The sequence below is a fragment of the Lithobates pipiens genome, unplaced genomic scaffold (assembly GCF_037356315.1).
Source record: "Lithobates pipiens isolate NorthernLeopardFrog02 unplaced genomic scaffold, aLitPip1_a1.2 Scaffold_8, whole genome shotgun sequence".
Lineage (NCBI taxonomy): Eukaryota > Metazoa > Chordata > Amphibia > Anura > Ranidae > Lithobates > Lithobates pipiens.
In genome coordinates, this window is record NW_027507903.1 from 215,992,622 (window position 1) to 216,011,154 (window position 18,533).

Sequence of the window (18,533 nt, forward strand, 5' to 3'; positions counted from 1 at the left end):
AATTACCAAAATGGAAAGTAAATGGACAGAAGAGAAATCCAAATCTAATTAATATTTGGTGTGACCATCCTTTGGCTTTAAAACAGAATCGGTTCTTATAGGTACACTTTCACACAGTTTTTGAAGGAATTTGGCAGGTATGTTGTTCCTTACATCTTGGAGAACTAACCACAGATGTAGGCTGCCTCAAATCCTTCTGTCTTCTCGTGTAAAACCAGACACTCGATAGTGAGATCAGGGCTCTGTGGAGGCCAAACCATCACTTTCAGGACTCTTTCTTAACTACTTGCCAACCACCCGCCGCAGATGTATTGCGGCAAGGTGGCTCGGCTGTGAAAATTGCCGTGCCGGTACGACGATTCGTGCACTAGCCTTCGTGAGTACACACACTCCGATTGGCCAGCGGAAGAGCCAATCAGTGAGTCCCCGTGGACTCAATGGCCACTCACGATCGTTCCCCGCAGAAATAGAATGGGGATCTGCCAAAGTAAACAAGGCAGATCCCTGTTCTGTCAGGGGATGACACTGAGATCCGTCTTCCTGCTAAGCAGGAAGACTGATCTGTGTGTTTACCCAGTCACACAGTGCTCCATACAGTTAGTAGCCCCATACAGTTAGTAATCACAAACATTGAACAGTTTACCCCTTGGTTGCCCCTGATGTTAACCTCTTCTTTGCCAGTGTCATAAGTACAATGTCAGTGCATATTTTTAGCACTGATCACTGTAATAATGTCACTGGTTCCCAGAAAAGTGTCAGAAATGTCAGTTAGGTGTGCCATTTGTCTGCCGCATTGTAGTAGTCCAGCTAAAAATCATGCCACCATTACCAGTAAAAAAATAAATAATAAAATTCCATAAGTCTGTCCCCTATTTTGTAAACACTATAACTTTTGCGCAAACCAATCACTATACGCTTATTGCAATTTTTTTTACCAACAATATTTAGAAGAATGCATATTGGCCTAAACTGATGAATACATTTTGTTTGTTTTTTGGATATGTTTTATAGCAGAAAGTAAAAAATATAGTTTTTTTTAAATTGGCAGTATTTTTTGTTTATAGTGCAAAAAATTTTAAACCGCAGAGGTGATCAAATACCACCGAAAGAAAGCTCTATTTGTGGGAATAAAAGGATGTCAATTTTGTTTGGGTACAACATTGGACGCCCATTCAAGTAACGCTGTGCCGTATTGAAAAAAAATGGCCTGGTCATTAAGGGGGTAAATCCTTCTGGGGCTGAAGTGGTTAGACATTTTGCTGATGTTTGGGGTGGTTGTGGTGCTGTAGAATACATTTTGGCCCAATCACATGCCTCCCTGATGGTCTAACATGATGGATAAATATCTGCCCGTGTTTCTCAGCATTGAGGGCACCATTTATAATGACCAAATCTCCAACACCTTTTGCAGGAATGCCCTATCTTAAAAGGAACTTCTGCCATGCTTCATGCCTGCAGACACTCATTATTGTATCTCTCTCTAGCTCTTAAAGCATCTTGAAACACAAGTCTGCTCTAAAATCTTTGCCTGGGATAGACTTTGCTGATGCATTATAACTACCTTGTGTCTTGTTGCTGAGCTCAGTCTTACCATGACAGACATCCCAACCCGCAAAAACTCATTTCAGGGAGGTCGCGCCCCCCATTCATTATAAAATAATACTCTAAAGATAATATAATGCCATAATAAAATGATACTTTAAAAGATAATGTTATGCCACAGTCACTTCAATATGTCTTTTACAGTCATTTAACCCACCACGGGCTACAGAGAATTCACTGCTGCAAACAGTGCAGCGAGCTACACCATCTTTGTTTTTTACCCCTATTATGCATGGGTACACTTTAGTGTAGTTTGGGGTGAAGTGCGTTTTTGTACTTTTTTTTTTTTTTTTTTTTTACCTTTGCCATGATGATTCTGCACTGCCACTGATAACCCTGGTCCTGCCTGTGTAGTAACTCTGGCATGAGCCTGTTGTAACATATATATATATATATATATATATATATATATATATATATATATATATATATATATATATATATACATATACATACATACATTTCTGATGGCCCCTGTGGACACCTGCTAAGTAAATGGGCCCCTTTGGAGAGAATCTGGCCTCTGCTCACACTTGTGCTGTTACTCACTGCTGTGGGAGACTCTCAGCTCACTCATCATCGTGTGATGTGGTGAGAGAGTGACACACCGTGATGCTGAGCGCCACTGTGTCACTCTATCCACACTCTGCAGAACTCACACACTCCAGAGGACCAGTCAGTGTGACTCCTCCCTCCTCACACAGACTGACCTTCCTGGCAAGGGGAGGACATCTGTCATCATCAGACATGGCTGAACCATAAGCCACTGGGTTCACACTGCTGGCAGTTGCAGACTGTTACACAATGAGTCTCTCTGCCAGCTTACACACAGCGGACTCTGTTACACCTGGATGAACACCCCACCACAATCCTTGCATGACAGATGCCAGGGATCTGATCCGCCGAGCAAATTCTGGTTAAAAGTGGAGCAATCATCAAGGTGGACCCCCAAGAATGTGGGGTGGGGGAGACTCTTGTGACCATAGACCACCTTCTTCCTCACTGAGCCATCAATGCAACCTCACTGTACCCATCTGCAGCCTCATTAGTGTCAACAATGCAGCCTCATTAGTGTCAACAATGCAGCCTCACTGTGCCCATCTGCAGCTTCATTAGTGTCAACAATTCAGCCTCACTGTGCCCATCTGCAGCCTCCTTAGTGTCAACAAGGCAGCCTCACTGTGCCCATCTGCAGCCTTATTAGTGTCCACAATGCAGCCTCACTGTGCCCATCTGTATCATCAGTGCCCATATGCAACCTCGCCAGTACCTTGATTACACACAGCGGGTGTCTCCCACTGTGTCATGCAGCTGCAGTCTTAACTGTTCGGTGGCCGTCCACTGTAACAAAGCCCCGCCTCCTCGTCCTTGATAGACAGTCAAGTAAACACTGATACAATGCTGGGAAATTGAATCAGTGTTCCGTCTATCATGGATGAGGAGGCAGGGCTTTGTTACAGTGGACGGCTGGCAAACAGTTAAGACTGCAGCTGCATGACACAGCAGGAGATACCCGCTGTTTGTGATTACACAAACAGAGGGAGGGAGAGGAGGACTCTGCATTTGGATCGGCCCTGGGCACCGCTGCAGCCGCAGTTCAAAGCGGCCCCAGGGCAGGCGCCTACCAGGACATTTCTCAGTATCCCGGTAGGCCAGTCCAGCCCTGCTCCAGGCTAAAGCCCCATACACACTATCAGATTGTCTGCAGACTTTTGTCTTCAGATTTACCAAAACCATATAATATGAGGTCAAACCTCAAGAGTTTCAATGTGTATGCAATCAGGCAGGCCCTTCCACTACATGGTTTTGGTAAATCTGAAGACAAAAGTCTGCAGACAATCTGATAGTGTGTATGGGGCATTAGTGGCAGCGCAGATTCAGCCGGGAGATTGTGCCACAACCCCGCCGTCAAATGTGGGAGTATCCCACGAGACTTGAGATGTCTGCCATGATGTATCTATGACCTGTGATACAAAACTCTCTTCCACAATCTCACTTTAGTAGAGTTTGACTGTTCCTCACCAAGTTTGAAGCCGTCTACACAGCTATTTCTTTTTCAGTCATGACTGTTTTTCAACCTACATATGAAATTGATCATTAGCACCTGCTTGGTATAATTGATTAATCCTACACCTGACTAATCCTACAAAATCCCTGCCTTTGTGAAAGAATACAAATGTGTGCAAGTGTAAGAATTGATGCTAGTTTGAAGCCAAATATTGATTTGATTTCGATTTTTCTTCTATTTGCTCATTCTGCGTTTTGTAAATTGATAAAAATAAGCAATTCAAATATATATTTTAGAAAGCATTATATACACATTGTATATACAATATAGTGCCCTATAAAGCTGGTCATCTGTCAGCCAGTCAACATGCCAGCTGCTTCTTGGCTTGTTATGTTTGAAGGATGTGTTAAATATGATGGAGTAATGAGTGGCATGACACCGCCCCTATCTCCTGGCTTGTTAACTAAATACAAAAAGTATTCCAACGTGTGCAGTAGAGCCATATGCTGCAACACGAACTCTGGATGCTCCACAATAGGGCCTGTGGCTATGCGCAATGATTAGGTCCTCCAAACGGCATGCCAGATAGAGCATCACACTGCATGGGTAGCAGATGTTACTTTCGCTGTTAAATAAAAGGCCTGCAGCAGGTATTGATTCCAGATGTTAAATGTCAATGTACTGGTTTCCAATTAATATTTAAAATCTCATGAGGCTAACTAATGCAAAATATAGAAAGCAGATTACCAAGGTATGTACCAATTTCAAAAGATTTTAAACACAGAATGATCTGTAATGATACAAATGAAGCAGAGTACAATAATAGCGCAAACAATAAAATAACCAAAAGTGCAGTGCTTGCTATAATTTCTCATACATGAAATATTAGTAATTCATAAGTATTGTCTGATTACTAGTTTCTCAGCTGCTCGCTTTCTTCTGTTTTAGCCTTCATTCACACTTTAAGGAGAAGTATAGCCTAAGCACGTTTGGCTATACTAATCCTGTGGATCACAGGAGTGCAGTTGTTCTAATGTGACCCGTTTTCAGCCAACAGCAGGCTTAAGCCTGCTGTTGGCTGACATTACAAAGCTGGTCCAGGATGGGGAAAGACTTTGACCATATGGTCAGGATCCACCCAGGATCAGCCTCTCAGGTAGAAACCGAGAGCCTGAGCCAGTCGATTCCGCCTCTGCTACAGCCCAGCGATCTAGCGAGCGCGGGGGGGGGGGGGGTTGATGAGCAGTGAGCCGATGTCACCAGTTCTCTGAGAACTGAGTGATCAGTGATCTTTGATTGCTTGGTTCCCAGTCTTAGTCAGCAGGGGGTAAATGCAGCATCGGAGGGATGCATCATCCATCTAGGTAAGTATGATTTCTTTTTTGCTATTTTAGGAGTCATGTGGTGTGCAGGGGCTTCTTTGGGCCAGGATCAGTTATTTTTGGCCATATAGACTTTTTTTCATGGGTACCCATGAATCATCCATCTTTGCGTGCTTTTCAGGTATTCCCATTGAAGTTCATAGGGCAATAAATGCCCAAATATGCCTAAACATAATGAATAAGCACAGAAGCGAACACATATTTAAACGGTATTTTCTCCACACATGTGAGGTATTGATGCAAACATTCAAGCTAGAGCAATAATTCCAGTGCTAGACCTCCTCCAATTCCATGAGAGTACGCAATTTTAAAACGTGACATTTCAGGTATTTACTCGGCATAACCACCTCATTCACAGTTTACAAAAAGATATATATTATTTTTTTATTCATTGAAGTGTAGTTTTTCCCCAAAAATTACATTTGCAAAACCGCTGCGCAAATATTGTGTAATATAAGAAATTGCAACAGTCACCATTTTATTCCTTTAGGGCCGGTTCACACAGCGATGCGCGGCGAGGCGTCTCCGACTTACCTCGCCGCGACCTGCGGGGAGCTCAGCGGCGACTTGCAGAGGACTTCTGTATAGAAGTCAATGCAAGTCGCCCCCGAAGTCGCCCCGAAGTAGTACAGGAACCTTTTTTCTGAGTCGGAGCGACTCGAGTCGCTCCTCTCAGAACGGTTCCATAGTACTGAATGGGGGCGACTTGCGGGAGCGAGGCGAGGCGAGCCGTGTCGCCTCGCCTCGCCTCGCTGTGTGAACCAGCCCTTAGGCTAGGGTCTCTGCTAAAAAAACAAAACAAACAAAAAAAACATAATGTTTAGACGCTATAAGTATTTTTTTTTAGCAAAAAATACTGATTTAAACAAAAAGTGGCAGAAAAAGCCTGGTGTTCATGTGGTTAAGGATGACTGAGACTGCCGGATCCGTTATAGATTTTAACAGGAGATGGATAATCTGTCTTTCCTGGTCACAATCACACTAATGACAAATAGAGATTACTAAATAAGTATTGCTGATCTTCTAACTTTTGATATGCCTGACCATGTACATTTTAGATCTGTCGGCTCTGCAGAGAATGTATTCATTTAGAAATCTGTTCTGATGTGTGTGTTTTTATTATTATTTTTTATTTTTTTAGACAATTTATATACTAACAATTAAAAAATGTGCTAACCCATATATAAACAATACCTATATATTTCCTGATTTAAAAAAAACCTGTCCTAGGCATCAGTTAGCATGTACAAAGGTACTTCCTGGAATGTGAAATGTCTTTTCTCCCTTACATAAAGCAGTGTTCATTTCTTTAGGGAGATCCCAGAGCTTTCTGAGCACTGCTATGAATACTGACTTTCTGAATATCAGTGTTTGGTTGGGATTTTCACTTTTTAAACAAAGGAAACTGTAGTTCTACATTTTACACAGAATGGTCATTCTTTCAATTATTTAAGGAAGTTTGGATTAGTTCAGTTTTATAGCTTAGTTTTTGAAAATACCTTATACTACCTCAAAGTGCTGCATAGTGAAGCGAAGTTGTATCTTTTCAAGTGATATTTTCACTTAAAAGGCTGTTTTATTGTGTATGAATGCACAGTTGCTGTTAGAAATCACGGGGTCCGATACAGCCTGCTTGAAGGAGCCCCTCCACCTCCAATAATATCAAGAATGGGTGGAGGATGGGGGAATAGCTTAAAGCTCGGGATTCTGTGGAGGGCCCTGTAGATGAGTCTGCTTCTGAGCAATCTGGACAAAAAGATATGCAGTTGATGTCTGCCTCTCAGTCGCAGAGGCTTTTGATCCTGACTCTGACCAAAATGTTTCGTTCTGCCTTTAAGTTGCCTCTTGCAGAGGTGACTGAGCCTCCCTGGTCCTCTTTGAGATCCCTGAGGCCTCTTCAGGCCGCACAGGCTTTCCCCCTACACCCCCTGTTGGAATCCTGTCAGGATTTTTCCAAAGAGGTTTTGCCGTTTATATCTCGTGGAAGAAAAGCTTGTTAAAAAGTGGAGCATGCCAGCAGTAGATGCAGCAGTCTGTTCCTTAAACAAGAACTTAACCTGTCTGGTAGATAACGTACAGGGCTTGAAAGTGTCAGGGCTAGGCTCAGCCCTTCCTTCTCTGAGTTGGCTCCTCACCTGTTGGCTAATTGTGAGCTCCTATCTCTCCACAGTGACTCACCTGTTGATGATATCTTGCTTGTCAGTCCTGCTTGCTTAAGCCGTCTAGCCCAGATGATCTCTGCCCTTGCCTTGGTCAACATCACAGAGACTTTCCCCTGCACTCTTGTTAGACCCCTTTCACACCGCAGAGCCTATAACGTCGGCGGTAAAATGCCGATATTTTTAGCGGCGTTTTACCGTCAGATTTGCATTTTGGCCGCTAGTGGGTCGCTTTTACCCCCCCGCTAGCGGCCAAGAAAGGGTTAAAACCACCCGTAATATGCCGCAATAGCGGCGTTTTGCCGGCGATAATACAGCGCTGCCCCATTGATTTCAACGGTAAACACACTGCTCCTTCACCGCTTCAAAGAAGCTGCTGGCAGGACTTTTCCTGACGTCCTGCCACCGCACCGCTTCGGTGTGAAAGCCCTCGGGGCTTTCACACTGGAGACAAAGGAGCAGCAGTTTGAGGGTGGATTGCAGGCACTATCTCTAACGCTATAGCGCCTGCAAAACACCCTCGGTGTGAAAGGGGTCTTAAGGACCTGCTTGGCTGACATTCCTCATGGTTCCAGATCCTTTTTGCTCTTCCATTATACTGATTCCTGGCTTCCTGACTTCCTGGCTTATCTGACTATCCGTTCTGTTACTGAATTTTGGCTATGTTTTGACTACCTTTGTTCTATTTACTATTATTAAACAAGTGTGATTTAATTGTACTTCAGTCTTGATCTGATTCATAGTTTCTGACAGTAGGCGAGGGCCATGTATTCAGAAGATGCAGTCAATCCACTTGTTGGTAATGTTTTTTCCAGATTGAATGAGCAGGATCACTGCATGGATCAGTTTGCCATGGCATTACAAACGCTCCTGAGTCGCATGGCTCACCTGGAATCTCCCACTGTGGCTGCTTAAAACTGTTTAAACCGAACTTAAAGTCAAAAACTGACTCCAGTGACTCCACATTGCCTGCATCACTAAATCCCAAAAATAGTACCCAGGTCTAACAGGTGTATTAGGATTAATATGTTGTAGGACTGGATGGAAATGGAAATTCCAGAAGATGTACTGACCTTTTAAATTGGTGGAAGTCATTGGAAATTTAAAAAAAAATTTTTTTTGCCTATATTTTGTTTTATTTGAAAAATGATTGAAGAATAAATGTTTTTTTTCTTTTTTTTTTCTTTCTAGTGATTGCAAGCTTTCGAGGAACAAATCCACATGGCTTAACACTGGAGATTGGGGACACAGTTCAAATATTAGAAAAATGTGACGGTAAGGTTTATTTATTTAATAATCTAAAATAATCATTCAGATTGGAGGAACTGCAATTTCCGAAAATGATTTTAATTTTTATTTTTTTTTATAATTTTCATAAAATTCAAACCAGGCATTCATAGGTTGCAGGAAAGAAATTTGCTCTATTTCCCCCTTCAACACAGACAGTACTGACAGGGGAGACCCTCCTGCTGAGCCATTGTCTGCTTGGGGCAAGGGCAGCCGTCGCTGCCGAGAGAAGACCGTGATTAAAGCTAGCGACTATAGCAGCCACTAGCGATCATTGCAAGTAAAACCTGGCAATTTGGTATATTCAGCCTGCCCATACACAGTTCGAATCTCGGCTGGTTCTTAGAACCGTGTATGGCTTGCCTTTAACATCCAATTCCAGCTACCACATGAGGATGCTTTTTGGTGGTGAGAGAATGGCAAAGAGTCCCCAGTGGAGTACTGTGCCATGATCTGCAATAGACTATGTAAGATTTACAAAAGTGATAAATGAACCAACACAGGTCTGTATATGGGTAAAAATGCCTCCTAACCACCACAAAGGTTTTTTAATATAGAAAATATTTGGGTTTGGGTTAATGTCATTAGGCAGTTCCACAAGTTTCTTTCCATTGAATAACATCAGTTGATAAAACATATTGGTTAGTATACTCACACAAAAATGAAATCATTTTATATCTCATAAATTCATTTTCTGAGAACTGTAAATGTTTTGTTGCTCTGCCATATGAGTGCCATACTCAACTAAAAAAAGCAAAATATACTGACAACCAGGTCAGGTTACTGTGATTTACGCTTTTGAAATCAATAAAAATCTAATCTACTTTGATGCCTGCAGGTTGGTACAGAGGATTTGCATTAAAGAACCCCAATGGCAAGGTATTGTAATTTAGTTAACCAATTTCCTATCTGTTTGAACTTGAAAATGCCACATCAAACTGTCATCATCTTCATGTATGTGGATTCATTTATTGTGAATTGTAAGAATGTATGTCATTAACCATATTAACCACTTTAAGACCCGGCCTATTTTTCAGACTTTTTTTTTATTTTTTTGCTAGAAAATTACTTAGAACCCCCTTTTTTGAAAAAAAAAAAAACACAATTTTTAATTAAAAAGTAAGAAAACAGTAAAGTTAGCCCAATTTTTTATATTGTGAAAGATGATGTTACTCCAAATAAATTGATACCCAACATGTCATGCTTCAAAGTTTTGCACGCTCAAGGAATGGCGACAAACTTTCACCCTTAAAAATCTGCATATGCAATGTTAAAAGATCTACAGGTTGTATTTTTTGAGTTACAGAGCAGTTCTAGGACTAGAATTATTGCTCTCGCTCTACCGATCACAACGATACCTCACATGTGTGGTTTGAACACCGGTTTCATATGTGGCCGCTTCTCACGTATGCGCTCGCTTCTGCATAATTTTTTATTATTTTACCTTTTTATTTTTACACTGTTTTTTTTTTTTAAATGGTGTCACTTTTATTCCTATTACAAGGGATGTAAACATCCCTTGTAATAGGAAATAAAAAGCATCACAGGACCTCTTAAATATGAGATCTGAGGTCAAAAAGACCTCAGATCTCATATTTACACAAAAATGCAAAAAAAAAAAAAAAAAAAAAAAGAGCTATGGGCAGAAGTGAAATTTTGACGTTAGTACATCACTACGTTCATGTTTGTTGGCCAACAATTGTGTGCTGTTAATACGCTAGACAAGTTCACAGCACACGCTCTTCAGATAAAAATCTGACGATTTGTCTGCAGAAAATCCGATCACGTGCGAGGCTTTACTCTTTCTAAAATGAGGAAAAAAAGTTTTGCCTACTCCCAATAAATATTCTCTGTGTTCCGTTACACTGTGCATTCATCCAGCACTGTGGATTTTGTAGCCTTTTTTTTTTTTTTGTGTGCAATATTACATGGTAAAGTCAGTTTATTTAGGATTTTATATACAGTCTTTATGTCCTGTTTTTATTCTATAGTCTTTTCTTGAGAAGTACATTTGAAACTGCAAATTGAACAGTAATGATTTGTCTTTTCAATACACTTTACAGCTTAACCTTACATTTATCAGATTCGCGCACAGTACAGTACCGGCTTTAATTTTGCTGGTTTAGTTTCAGTGATATTCTGAGGTCCAGAAAATCCCCAGAGCATTACATTGCCTTCATTTTGTGTGGTGTTTTCTAAGCTCTTCAATGTTAATACTTCATTGTTTTTTCTAGGGCATTTTTCCTGCAAGCTTTGTACATATCAAGAATGCATCAGTAAAAAACAAAGGGTATGTATGTTTTAAATGAGCAACTTTTTTTTTCGTTCCCTTTGTCCTAGTGATACTTCAGGAGCTTTGTCTTCACATGTATGTACAGATGGTGAACGATGGCTTTTGTTTTACTTCTAAAGAAAGCAGATCTGAGTCATACTGTATGTGCCCCACAATAGCAGTCTTCCCAAATTGTAATGCTCTTTTGTGTCACAAAGACTATTTATTTTCTTATTGAATTCTGTTTCTTGCTTATATTATGCATCAAATGTGTGCAAATAACATTCCCATCCATTGCTTTAATGTTCATTGTGCTGGTCCACACAACAGCAGTTCCGGTGACTTGGTTTGATATAAGTGACTGTGTCTCTGTGTCTAAAGTATTCATACTGTACATTGAGAAACCTCTGAAAACGTGACTTTCAGAGCCAATACTTTATGCCTGGTCCACACAGGTGTCCAAAACACAGGATAAAAATTTTGTTGTGTGGAACAATCCAACTGTTGCAAGTTTACTTAACTCGATTGAGAAGCTTGTCTAAATGCCTTCTCCATCTTACTCATGCAAGGAGCAACACTTAAGAGAATACAGCACTGCCTTCAGGAGAATAGATCGTTTTTATAAATCTGCTATGCCAAAAAAAAATTAAGTGTATTTTTTATTAAAGTCTTTGTTTCTGTTTGACATGATGCGATAACCGATCAAAGCACTTTCACTGGCACCTCATAGGAAACTCTTCCATGTGCTTTCACTTTCGGAAGTGTTTCAGGACTTCTGAATGCCAAGTCACTATGCATGTAAATATTGACCCAGTTTCCTGGGGCAAGATCCTGAACCCAACCACAAATCCTGTTGAGCATCACTAATGGCCACTTAGGCCAGATGTAACCATGATAGGCAAGTTGACTTAAAGGTAGAGGGAGTGGGGCTAGGTTTTCACCCCAGTAAGCTCAGTAAATATTTACATGCCAAAATGGCCTAGAATCCAGGTGTCCCTGAAATATGAGGAGTACACCTCAACTATGTGTAGGTTGGTACCTGCTTGGTAGTTTTAGTTCAGGGAAGTATTTTTACTTCAGATATGCATTAAATATTTGTACTTTCAACTAGTTCCCTGTTTAACAATTGCAGCAAAGCTGAAAGTTGCAGATCCCTGTCCTGTTATTGTAGATCACTGCCCTTAGCACTGACCGGTCTGTCTGAGTCTGGTCCAGTGTTTACATCACCGGTGCTACTTGTATAAACAATAAGCATGAGAAAAGGGCTCAAAGGAGATGTTGGTTTACATAGTCTTCCTTATACTAATAATATTTGTTTCCGGTGGTTAGCTATACTTTGAGGCTGCTCCTATCTCACCTTCCAAGTATCTGTGCAAAGTTGTAACCACTTCATTGTCCACAACCTGTTCAGTGCAAAAGACAAGACTTTCTACAAAGAGTTATGCCTTGTACACACGGTCGTACTTTCCGATGGTAAATGTGCGATCGGATTGTGTTGTCGGAAAATCCGATCGTGTGTGGGCTCGATCTGACTTTTTCCATTAGAAATTCCGACACACAAAGTCTGAGAGCTGGATCTAAAATTTTCCGACAACAAAATCCGATCGTTTAAATTCTGATCGTGTGTAGACAATTCTGACGGACAAGTGCCACGCATGCTCAGAATAAATTACAAGACGAAAGCTATTGGCTACTGGTCCGTTTATAATCTCGTTGTACGCGTTCTACGTCACCGCGTTCAGAACGATCAGATTTTCCGACAACTTTGTGCGACCATGCGTATGCAAGTTTTGCCCAAAATCCGTTGTAAAAAATCAGATGGATTTTGTCGTCAAAGTCCGACCATGTGTACAGAGCATTGGTATTTTTGGTAGTTTTCTTGCACTCTCTATGCTTATTGCATGCCCAACGTGATAGTTGAAAGGACTCTCTTTAAACATTAACAGAATTCCAAGCAAAATACTAAATTAATTTTGAAATAATGCAAAGAAAAAAAATAAAAAAAATATATATATATGTATATTTGTGTGTGTCTGTGCAGTTTCATCTAGCAGTAAACCCTTAACCATTAATGGCTTGGACTGAACTCTGGTCATTATTTGTAAATGCCAATCTACAGCTCACAAAGGAGAAAGTTTATTGATAATTTTACCTTGTCTGCAAATGTCCCTTAGTAATACATCATAGTAGTACATCCATAATCAATTTTCCTTTTTAATGATTTTCATAGAAATATAGACTATTAATGGTCAAGCATTGCTAAAGGGAAAACCATGCTGAAATCTCATTCAGCAAGCAGTGGTGATAAAAAAACTTGCATAAAACATAAATGTAATCCCCATGAATCCCATAATACAAATAGTTATTATATATATATATATATATATATATATTTCTCATTTGCAGCACAGGTGTTGGAATCCATTGCCACCAGCTGTCCTTTTGATAGCTGGATCCAATGATCAGGGCTGCAAAAGCAAGCATAATTAATCAGACTGCCATCATCAGCATTTAGGCTAAATCAAATTATCCAAAATAGTTTGACATCATCTTTAAGAAAAGTAAAAAAAAAAAAAAGAAAAAAAGTTATATTAATTAAATTGGTCAGGTCCTTATGTCTGTGGATAGCAGCACAGCAGATGGCTAACCAATCATTCCTGAATTACTGGATGGAGTTGCATTTTTTCAGCTGAGCACTGTTGCTTATGGTAAGATTTGGCAGGTGCCAGGGGTGTCTGGCTGCTCTCCCTAGTCGCTCCTTGTTAGTCATTAACATGCATCCTTGTCCATCTAAGCATGCTGTGCATGTTAATATTAGATGTATTTGGGAAAAATGTTTTCTCTTTGCCCGACTGACATCTACTGTTTGTTGCTGGCTTCAGGAGAAACTTTTTTATTTTCCTCTAATCATCATGATTTGTATTTTTTGCAAAATGTATTTCACAGAATGGCTTAATCCCTGGAATTCCACAGAAGTTTTTGATAAAATAGTTTTTATTATAGGCATTAACATATATATTCAACCAATTGCCTGCCATGTAATCGACCAATAAGGCCTTGTTCACAAGGGAATACCTAAGGGTACTCCCATATGAGGGCTGAAAGTCCAGTTCATATGAGCTGATATGCAGTAGCTGCATGGACATCCTCCCAATTAACCATCCGTGTGGGTGCATGTCCTCAGTGTACAATGTTTGCATTTGGGGACATACAGCCACATGGGTGTCAAATTAGGAGCAGTAGGCCTGCCTGCATACAGATGCAATTAACAGATGTGCATCCTTGTGCAGACACATACATGGGTGTATGCTTAAAGTGGTTGTATAGTCTTTTTTTTTTTTTTTTTTTTTTACTTTTACCTACAGGTAAGCCTATACTAATGTTTACCTGTAGGTAAAAAAAAAAAATCTCCTAAACCTGTATGGTTTAGGAGATATTCCCCTCGCAATGAGGAGCTGACTACAGCGGCGCATGCGCACAAGGGATTCTTGGCTGAAAGCCCGGCAGATGCCGGACCCTGCCGGAAAGAAATCTCCTGTGCGCATGTGCAGGAGTGATGATATCGTGGCTCCGACCACTCACAGCACCGGAGCCGTGATACCTGGAACACACGCCGAGGGAACATGTCGGGGCCTCATTCTAAGGTAATTATTTCATAATGAGATAGTATGTTGCGCAAACTAGCTCATTATGTCTTTTCCCTTGCAGGTCTGGAAAAAAAAAGTCATCGGGTTTACTCCCGCTTTAAGTAGGCCCATGTGAACCAAGGCCTAATGAGTCCAAGTAACCTTTTTACCCTCATAAAGGTGTTTAAACTTCAATAATATATAAGTAAATTAGAATGAATTAAGCCTATGAGAAAGTTGCAAGCTAGATATATATATATATATATATATATATATATATATATATATATATATATATAATAACCGTATCTCACAAAAGTGAGTCCACCCCTCACATTTTTGTCAAGATTTTATAATATCTTTTCATGTGACAGAACTGAAGAAATTACAATGTGAAGTAGTGAGTGTACAGCTTGTATAACAGTGTAAATTTGCTGTTCCCTCCAAATAACTTTAAAAACACAGCCATTAATATCTAAACCGCTGGCAACAAAAGTTAGTACACCCCTAGGTAAAAATGTCCATTTTGCCTCCCCGGTGTCATGTGACTCGTTTAGTGTTATCGCTCTCATACTGGTCACTGGAAGTTCAACATGGCACCTCATGGCAAAGAACTCTCTAAGGATCTGAAAAAAAAAAGAATTGTTGCTCTACATAAAGATGGTCTATGCTATAAGAAGATTACCAAGACTGAGCTGCAGCACGGTGGCCAAGACCATACAGTGGTTTAACAGGACAGGTTCCACTCAGAACAGGCCTCGCCATGGTCGACCAAAGAAGTTGAGTGCATGTGCTCAGCGTCCTAGCCAGAGGTTGTCTTTAGGAAAAAGACGTATGAGTGCTGCCAGCATTGCTGCAGAGGTTGAAGCAAAGTGGGGGTCAGCCTGTCAGTACTCAGACCATACGCCACACGCTGTATCAAATTGGTCAGCATGGCTGTTTTTCCAGAAGGAAGCCTCTTCTAAAGATGATGCACAAGAAATCCTGCAAACAATTTTCTGAAGACAGGCAAATGAAGGACATGGATTACTGAAACCATGGCCTGTTGTCTGATGAGACCAAGATAAACTTATTTGGTTCAAATGGTGTCACGTGTGTGTGGCGGAAACCAGGTGAGTGAGTACAAAGACGGGCGGCACAGTGGTGTAGTGATTAGCACTCTCACCTAGCAGTAAGAAGGGTCGCTGGTTTGAATCCCAACCATGACACTACCTGCCTGGAGTTTGCATGTTCTCTCTGTGCCTGCGTGGGTTTCCTCCGGGTACTCCGGTTTCCTCCTACAATCCAAAGACATGCAGGTAGGTTAATTGGCTTCTGCCCAAAATTGGCCCTAGTATATGAACCTTGGATTGTGGGCTCCTTAAGGGTAGGGACTGATGTGAGTGTGCAATGTACAGGGACAATTGTAGACACTCACTTAGGTTGAACTGGATGGACTGGTGTCTTTATTCAACCTTTACTAACTATGAAACTATGAAAGACAAGTGCGTCTTGCCTACAGTCAAGCATGGTGGTGGTAGTGTCATGGTCTTGGGCTGCATGAGTGCTGCCAGCACTGGGGAGCTACAGTTCATTGCGAGAACCATGAATGCCAACATGAATTGTGACATACTGAAGTGCGGCATGATCCCCTCCCTTCAGAGACTGGCCTGCAGGGCAGCATTCCAACATAACGACTCCAAACGCACCTCCAAGATGACCACTACCTTGCTAAAGAAGTTGAGGGTAAAGGTGATGGACTGGCCAAGCATGTTTCCAGACCTAAACCCTATTGAGCATCGGTGGAGGAGTGCAAGGTCTCTAACATCCACCAGCTCCATGATGTCATCATGGAGGAGTGGAAGAGGACTCCAGTGGCAACCTGTGAGGCTCTGGTGAACTCCATGCCCAAGAAGGTTAAAGCAGTGCTGGAAAACAATGGGGGCCACTCAAAATATTGACACTGGGCCCAATTTGGACATTTTCACTTTTGTTGCCAGCAGTTTAGACATTAATGACTGTGTTGAGTTATATTGAGGAGACAGCACATTTATATGGTTATACAAGCTGAACGCTCACTACTTTACATTGTAGCAAAGTGTAATTTCACATGAAAAAATATAATAAAATATTTACAAAAATGTGAGGGGTGTACTCACTTTTTTGCGAGTTGCTGTATGTGTGTGTGTATATATATTTATATAATATATATATATATATATATATATATATATATATATATATATATATATATATATATATATATATATATATATATATATATATAATATTAGCCTCTTTGTCCTGACTGCCTACTGCCCCTTTAAGAGTTCCAAAAGCCAGGAGGCAGGCATTCGGGTCATGTGATGGCTGTGATTGATTGTCAAATGATTGAAAAGCTCCGATTGCATATGCATTAGGAGCTTTCAGATCCCCATCAACTACTGTGCGGTTAGCCTGCTCTCAGCATGGTAAAGAGGTTAACTCAGGCCCACATATATGTGCACGGCTGTCGTCGAGACCTTTTTAAAGAATAAGGACATTGAAATATTAACGTAGCCCTCAATGGATTTTACCCAATACTGTGCACAGACGCATGTAAACAACAAAGCAAGATAAAATGAAAAAATATGGGGGTATAAAGATATCCCAAAAAAATGTTCTCATCATATCCGGTTATTGTGCAAAATTATAAAATAAACAATAAGGCTCTATGCATGTTCATTGTCATAAAAAAAACTGTCACACAGAAAAACACTGCATCAAACTGGAATGTGCACGTTAATGAGAAAATAAGCAAGCATAAAGTCCATAAGTGAATAAATCCCAACACCAAAACAGAATACTCTGAGATAAAACTTCTAGATCTTCCACGAATGCTCAGTATGAAGATGGCTACTCACCAGAACTCTTTGGCCCCTTTTTACAGGATGGTCAAGAAACACTTTGGGAACCCCAGATTGGGTTCACTAATGGCATGAATGCACTCCAATGGCCACTCGGGAAGGAACTAGTATGTAAAAAATGACTCCACAGGAGACACGGATGAAAGTTTCATAGTGTAGTAATTTTTAATAAAGTAAAAACAGCAGCAATGATAGCAGTTACACTCACATGTGATAGTGCCTGGCTTGGTGTAAACAGCGTGTGTGAGTCAGCTGATCCCTGGGGGTAGCGTGCACTCCACGTCTCACTGCGAAGGTGCAAAGCCTGATGTGGGGTATCAAATATGGACCTGGAAATGATGGCTCCTTCATTTCGACTTGTTTTGCTGTGAATGGCTCTTGAAGAGCCATTCACAGGGCATGATGAATGGACAAATGAACGTACAGAACTGTAATGGAAAGTTCCATGATGAATGGACAAATGAACGTACAGAACTGTAATGGAAAGTTCCATGACCATTAATAAGCAGGTTAATTGTGTTGGGGGGGTCTTTCCTCAATTTGCATTAAACTTTAATTGTAGAAGCTTCTTCCTGGCACTGGATATGGGAAGTGACTGCGGCTTAGGCGAAAAAATACAGTACACTCAGGCAGGTGGTGAAGGGTTAATAAGAATAATGCATTCTCCAAGACAGTAGAACTGAATGGCGTCTCTCCTGATAGGGTTAAAGCTGTGAATCAAGTAGGGGAAAAAGCAGCCAGGCACTGGGTAATGCTATTCCAGTTGTGGGGGTTGTTTGCTCTCCCTATCCTCACCCAGCTGCACTGTATATGCCCACAGCCCTCTCCTACACTGAAGCTTTCATTGATTAGTCCATTGAGTCTAAGGTAAAAAAAATGTAGTCTGCAATCCCCTGGCATCCTGGTGGAGAGAGGCTGGAGGAGACCTTGAGAAATACTGGCCTACACCAGTAATTTGCATTGAGCCTGCAATGGGTCCTACCAGCCAGTGCCTCACAACAAAATATAAATGTATAAATAATGTTTTGCTCCATTAATTACCACAAATGTATCTTTGTGTTACTGTTTACAGGCAGTTTGAAATGGTAGTACCAACAGAAGATGCTGTCATCACAGAGATGACGTCTACACTCAGAGACTGGGGCACTATGTGGAAGCAGCTATATGTGGTAAGAGTACAAAAAGCAAAATAAGAAAAGAATGGTTACCATTTTGTAATTTTTGGGTCTTGATTTTTTTTCCCCCTCACTTACCTTATTCCCAAGGCACGAATCCACTAGTGTAATTATTGGTTTACATGAAAATCAACTTA

The 18,533-nt window shown here is 40.9% G+C and overlaps 1 protein-coding gene across 2 annotated transcripts in view; it reads left to right on the forward strand.

Annotated features, from left to right (window-relative positions):
* The window catches only part of DOCK4 (dedicator of cytokinesis 4), a 490,280-nt gene that overhangs the window by 148,922 nt on the left and 322,825 nt on the right, over window positions 1-18,533 (forward strand). For both annotated transcript variants that reach the window (XM_077469314.1, XM_077469315.1), the window contains exons 2-5: window positions 8,343-8,426; window positions 9,277-9,317; window positions 10,673-10,728; window positions 18,294-18,390. In XM_077469314.1, the coding sequence (XP_077325440.1) occupies window positions 8,343-8,426; window positions 9,277-9,317; window positions 10,673-10,728; window positions 18,294-18,390 (278 nt within the window). The remainder of the gene's footprint in view (window positions 1-8,342; window positions 8,427-9,276; window positions 9,318-10,672; window positions 10,729-18,293; window positions 18,391-18,533) is intronic.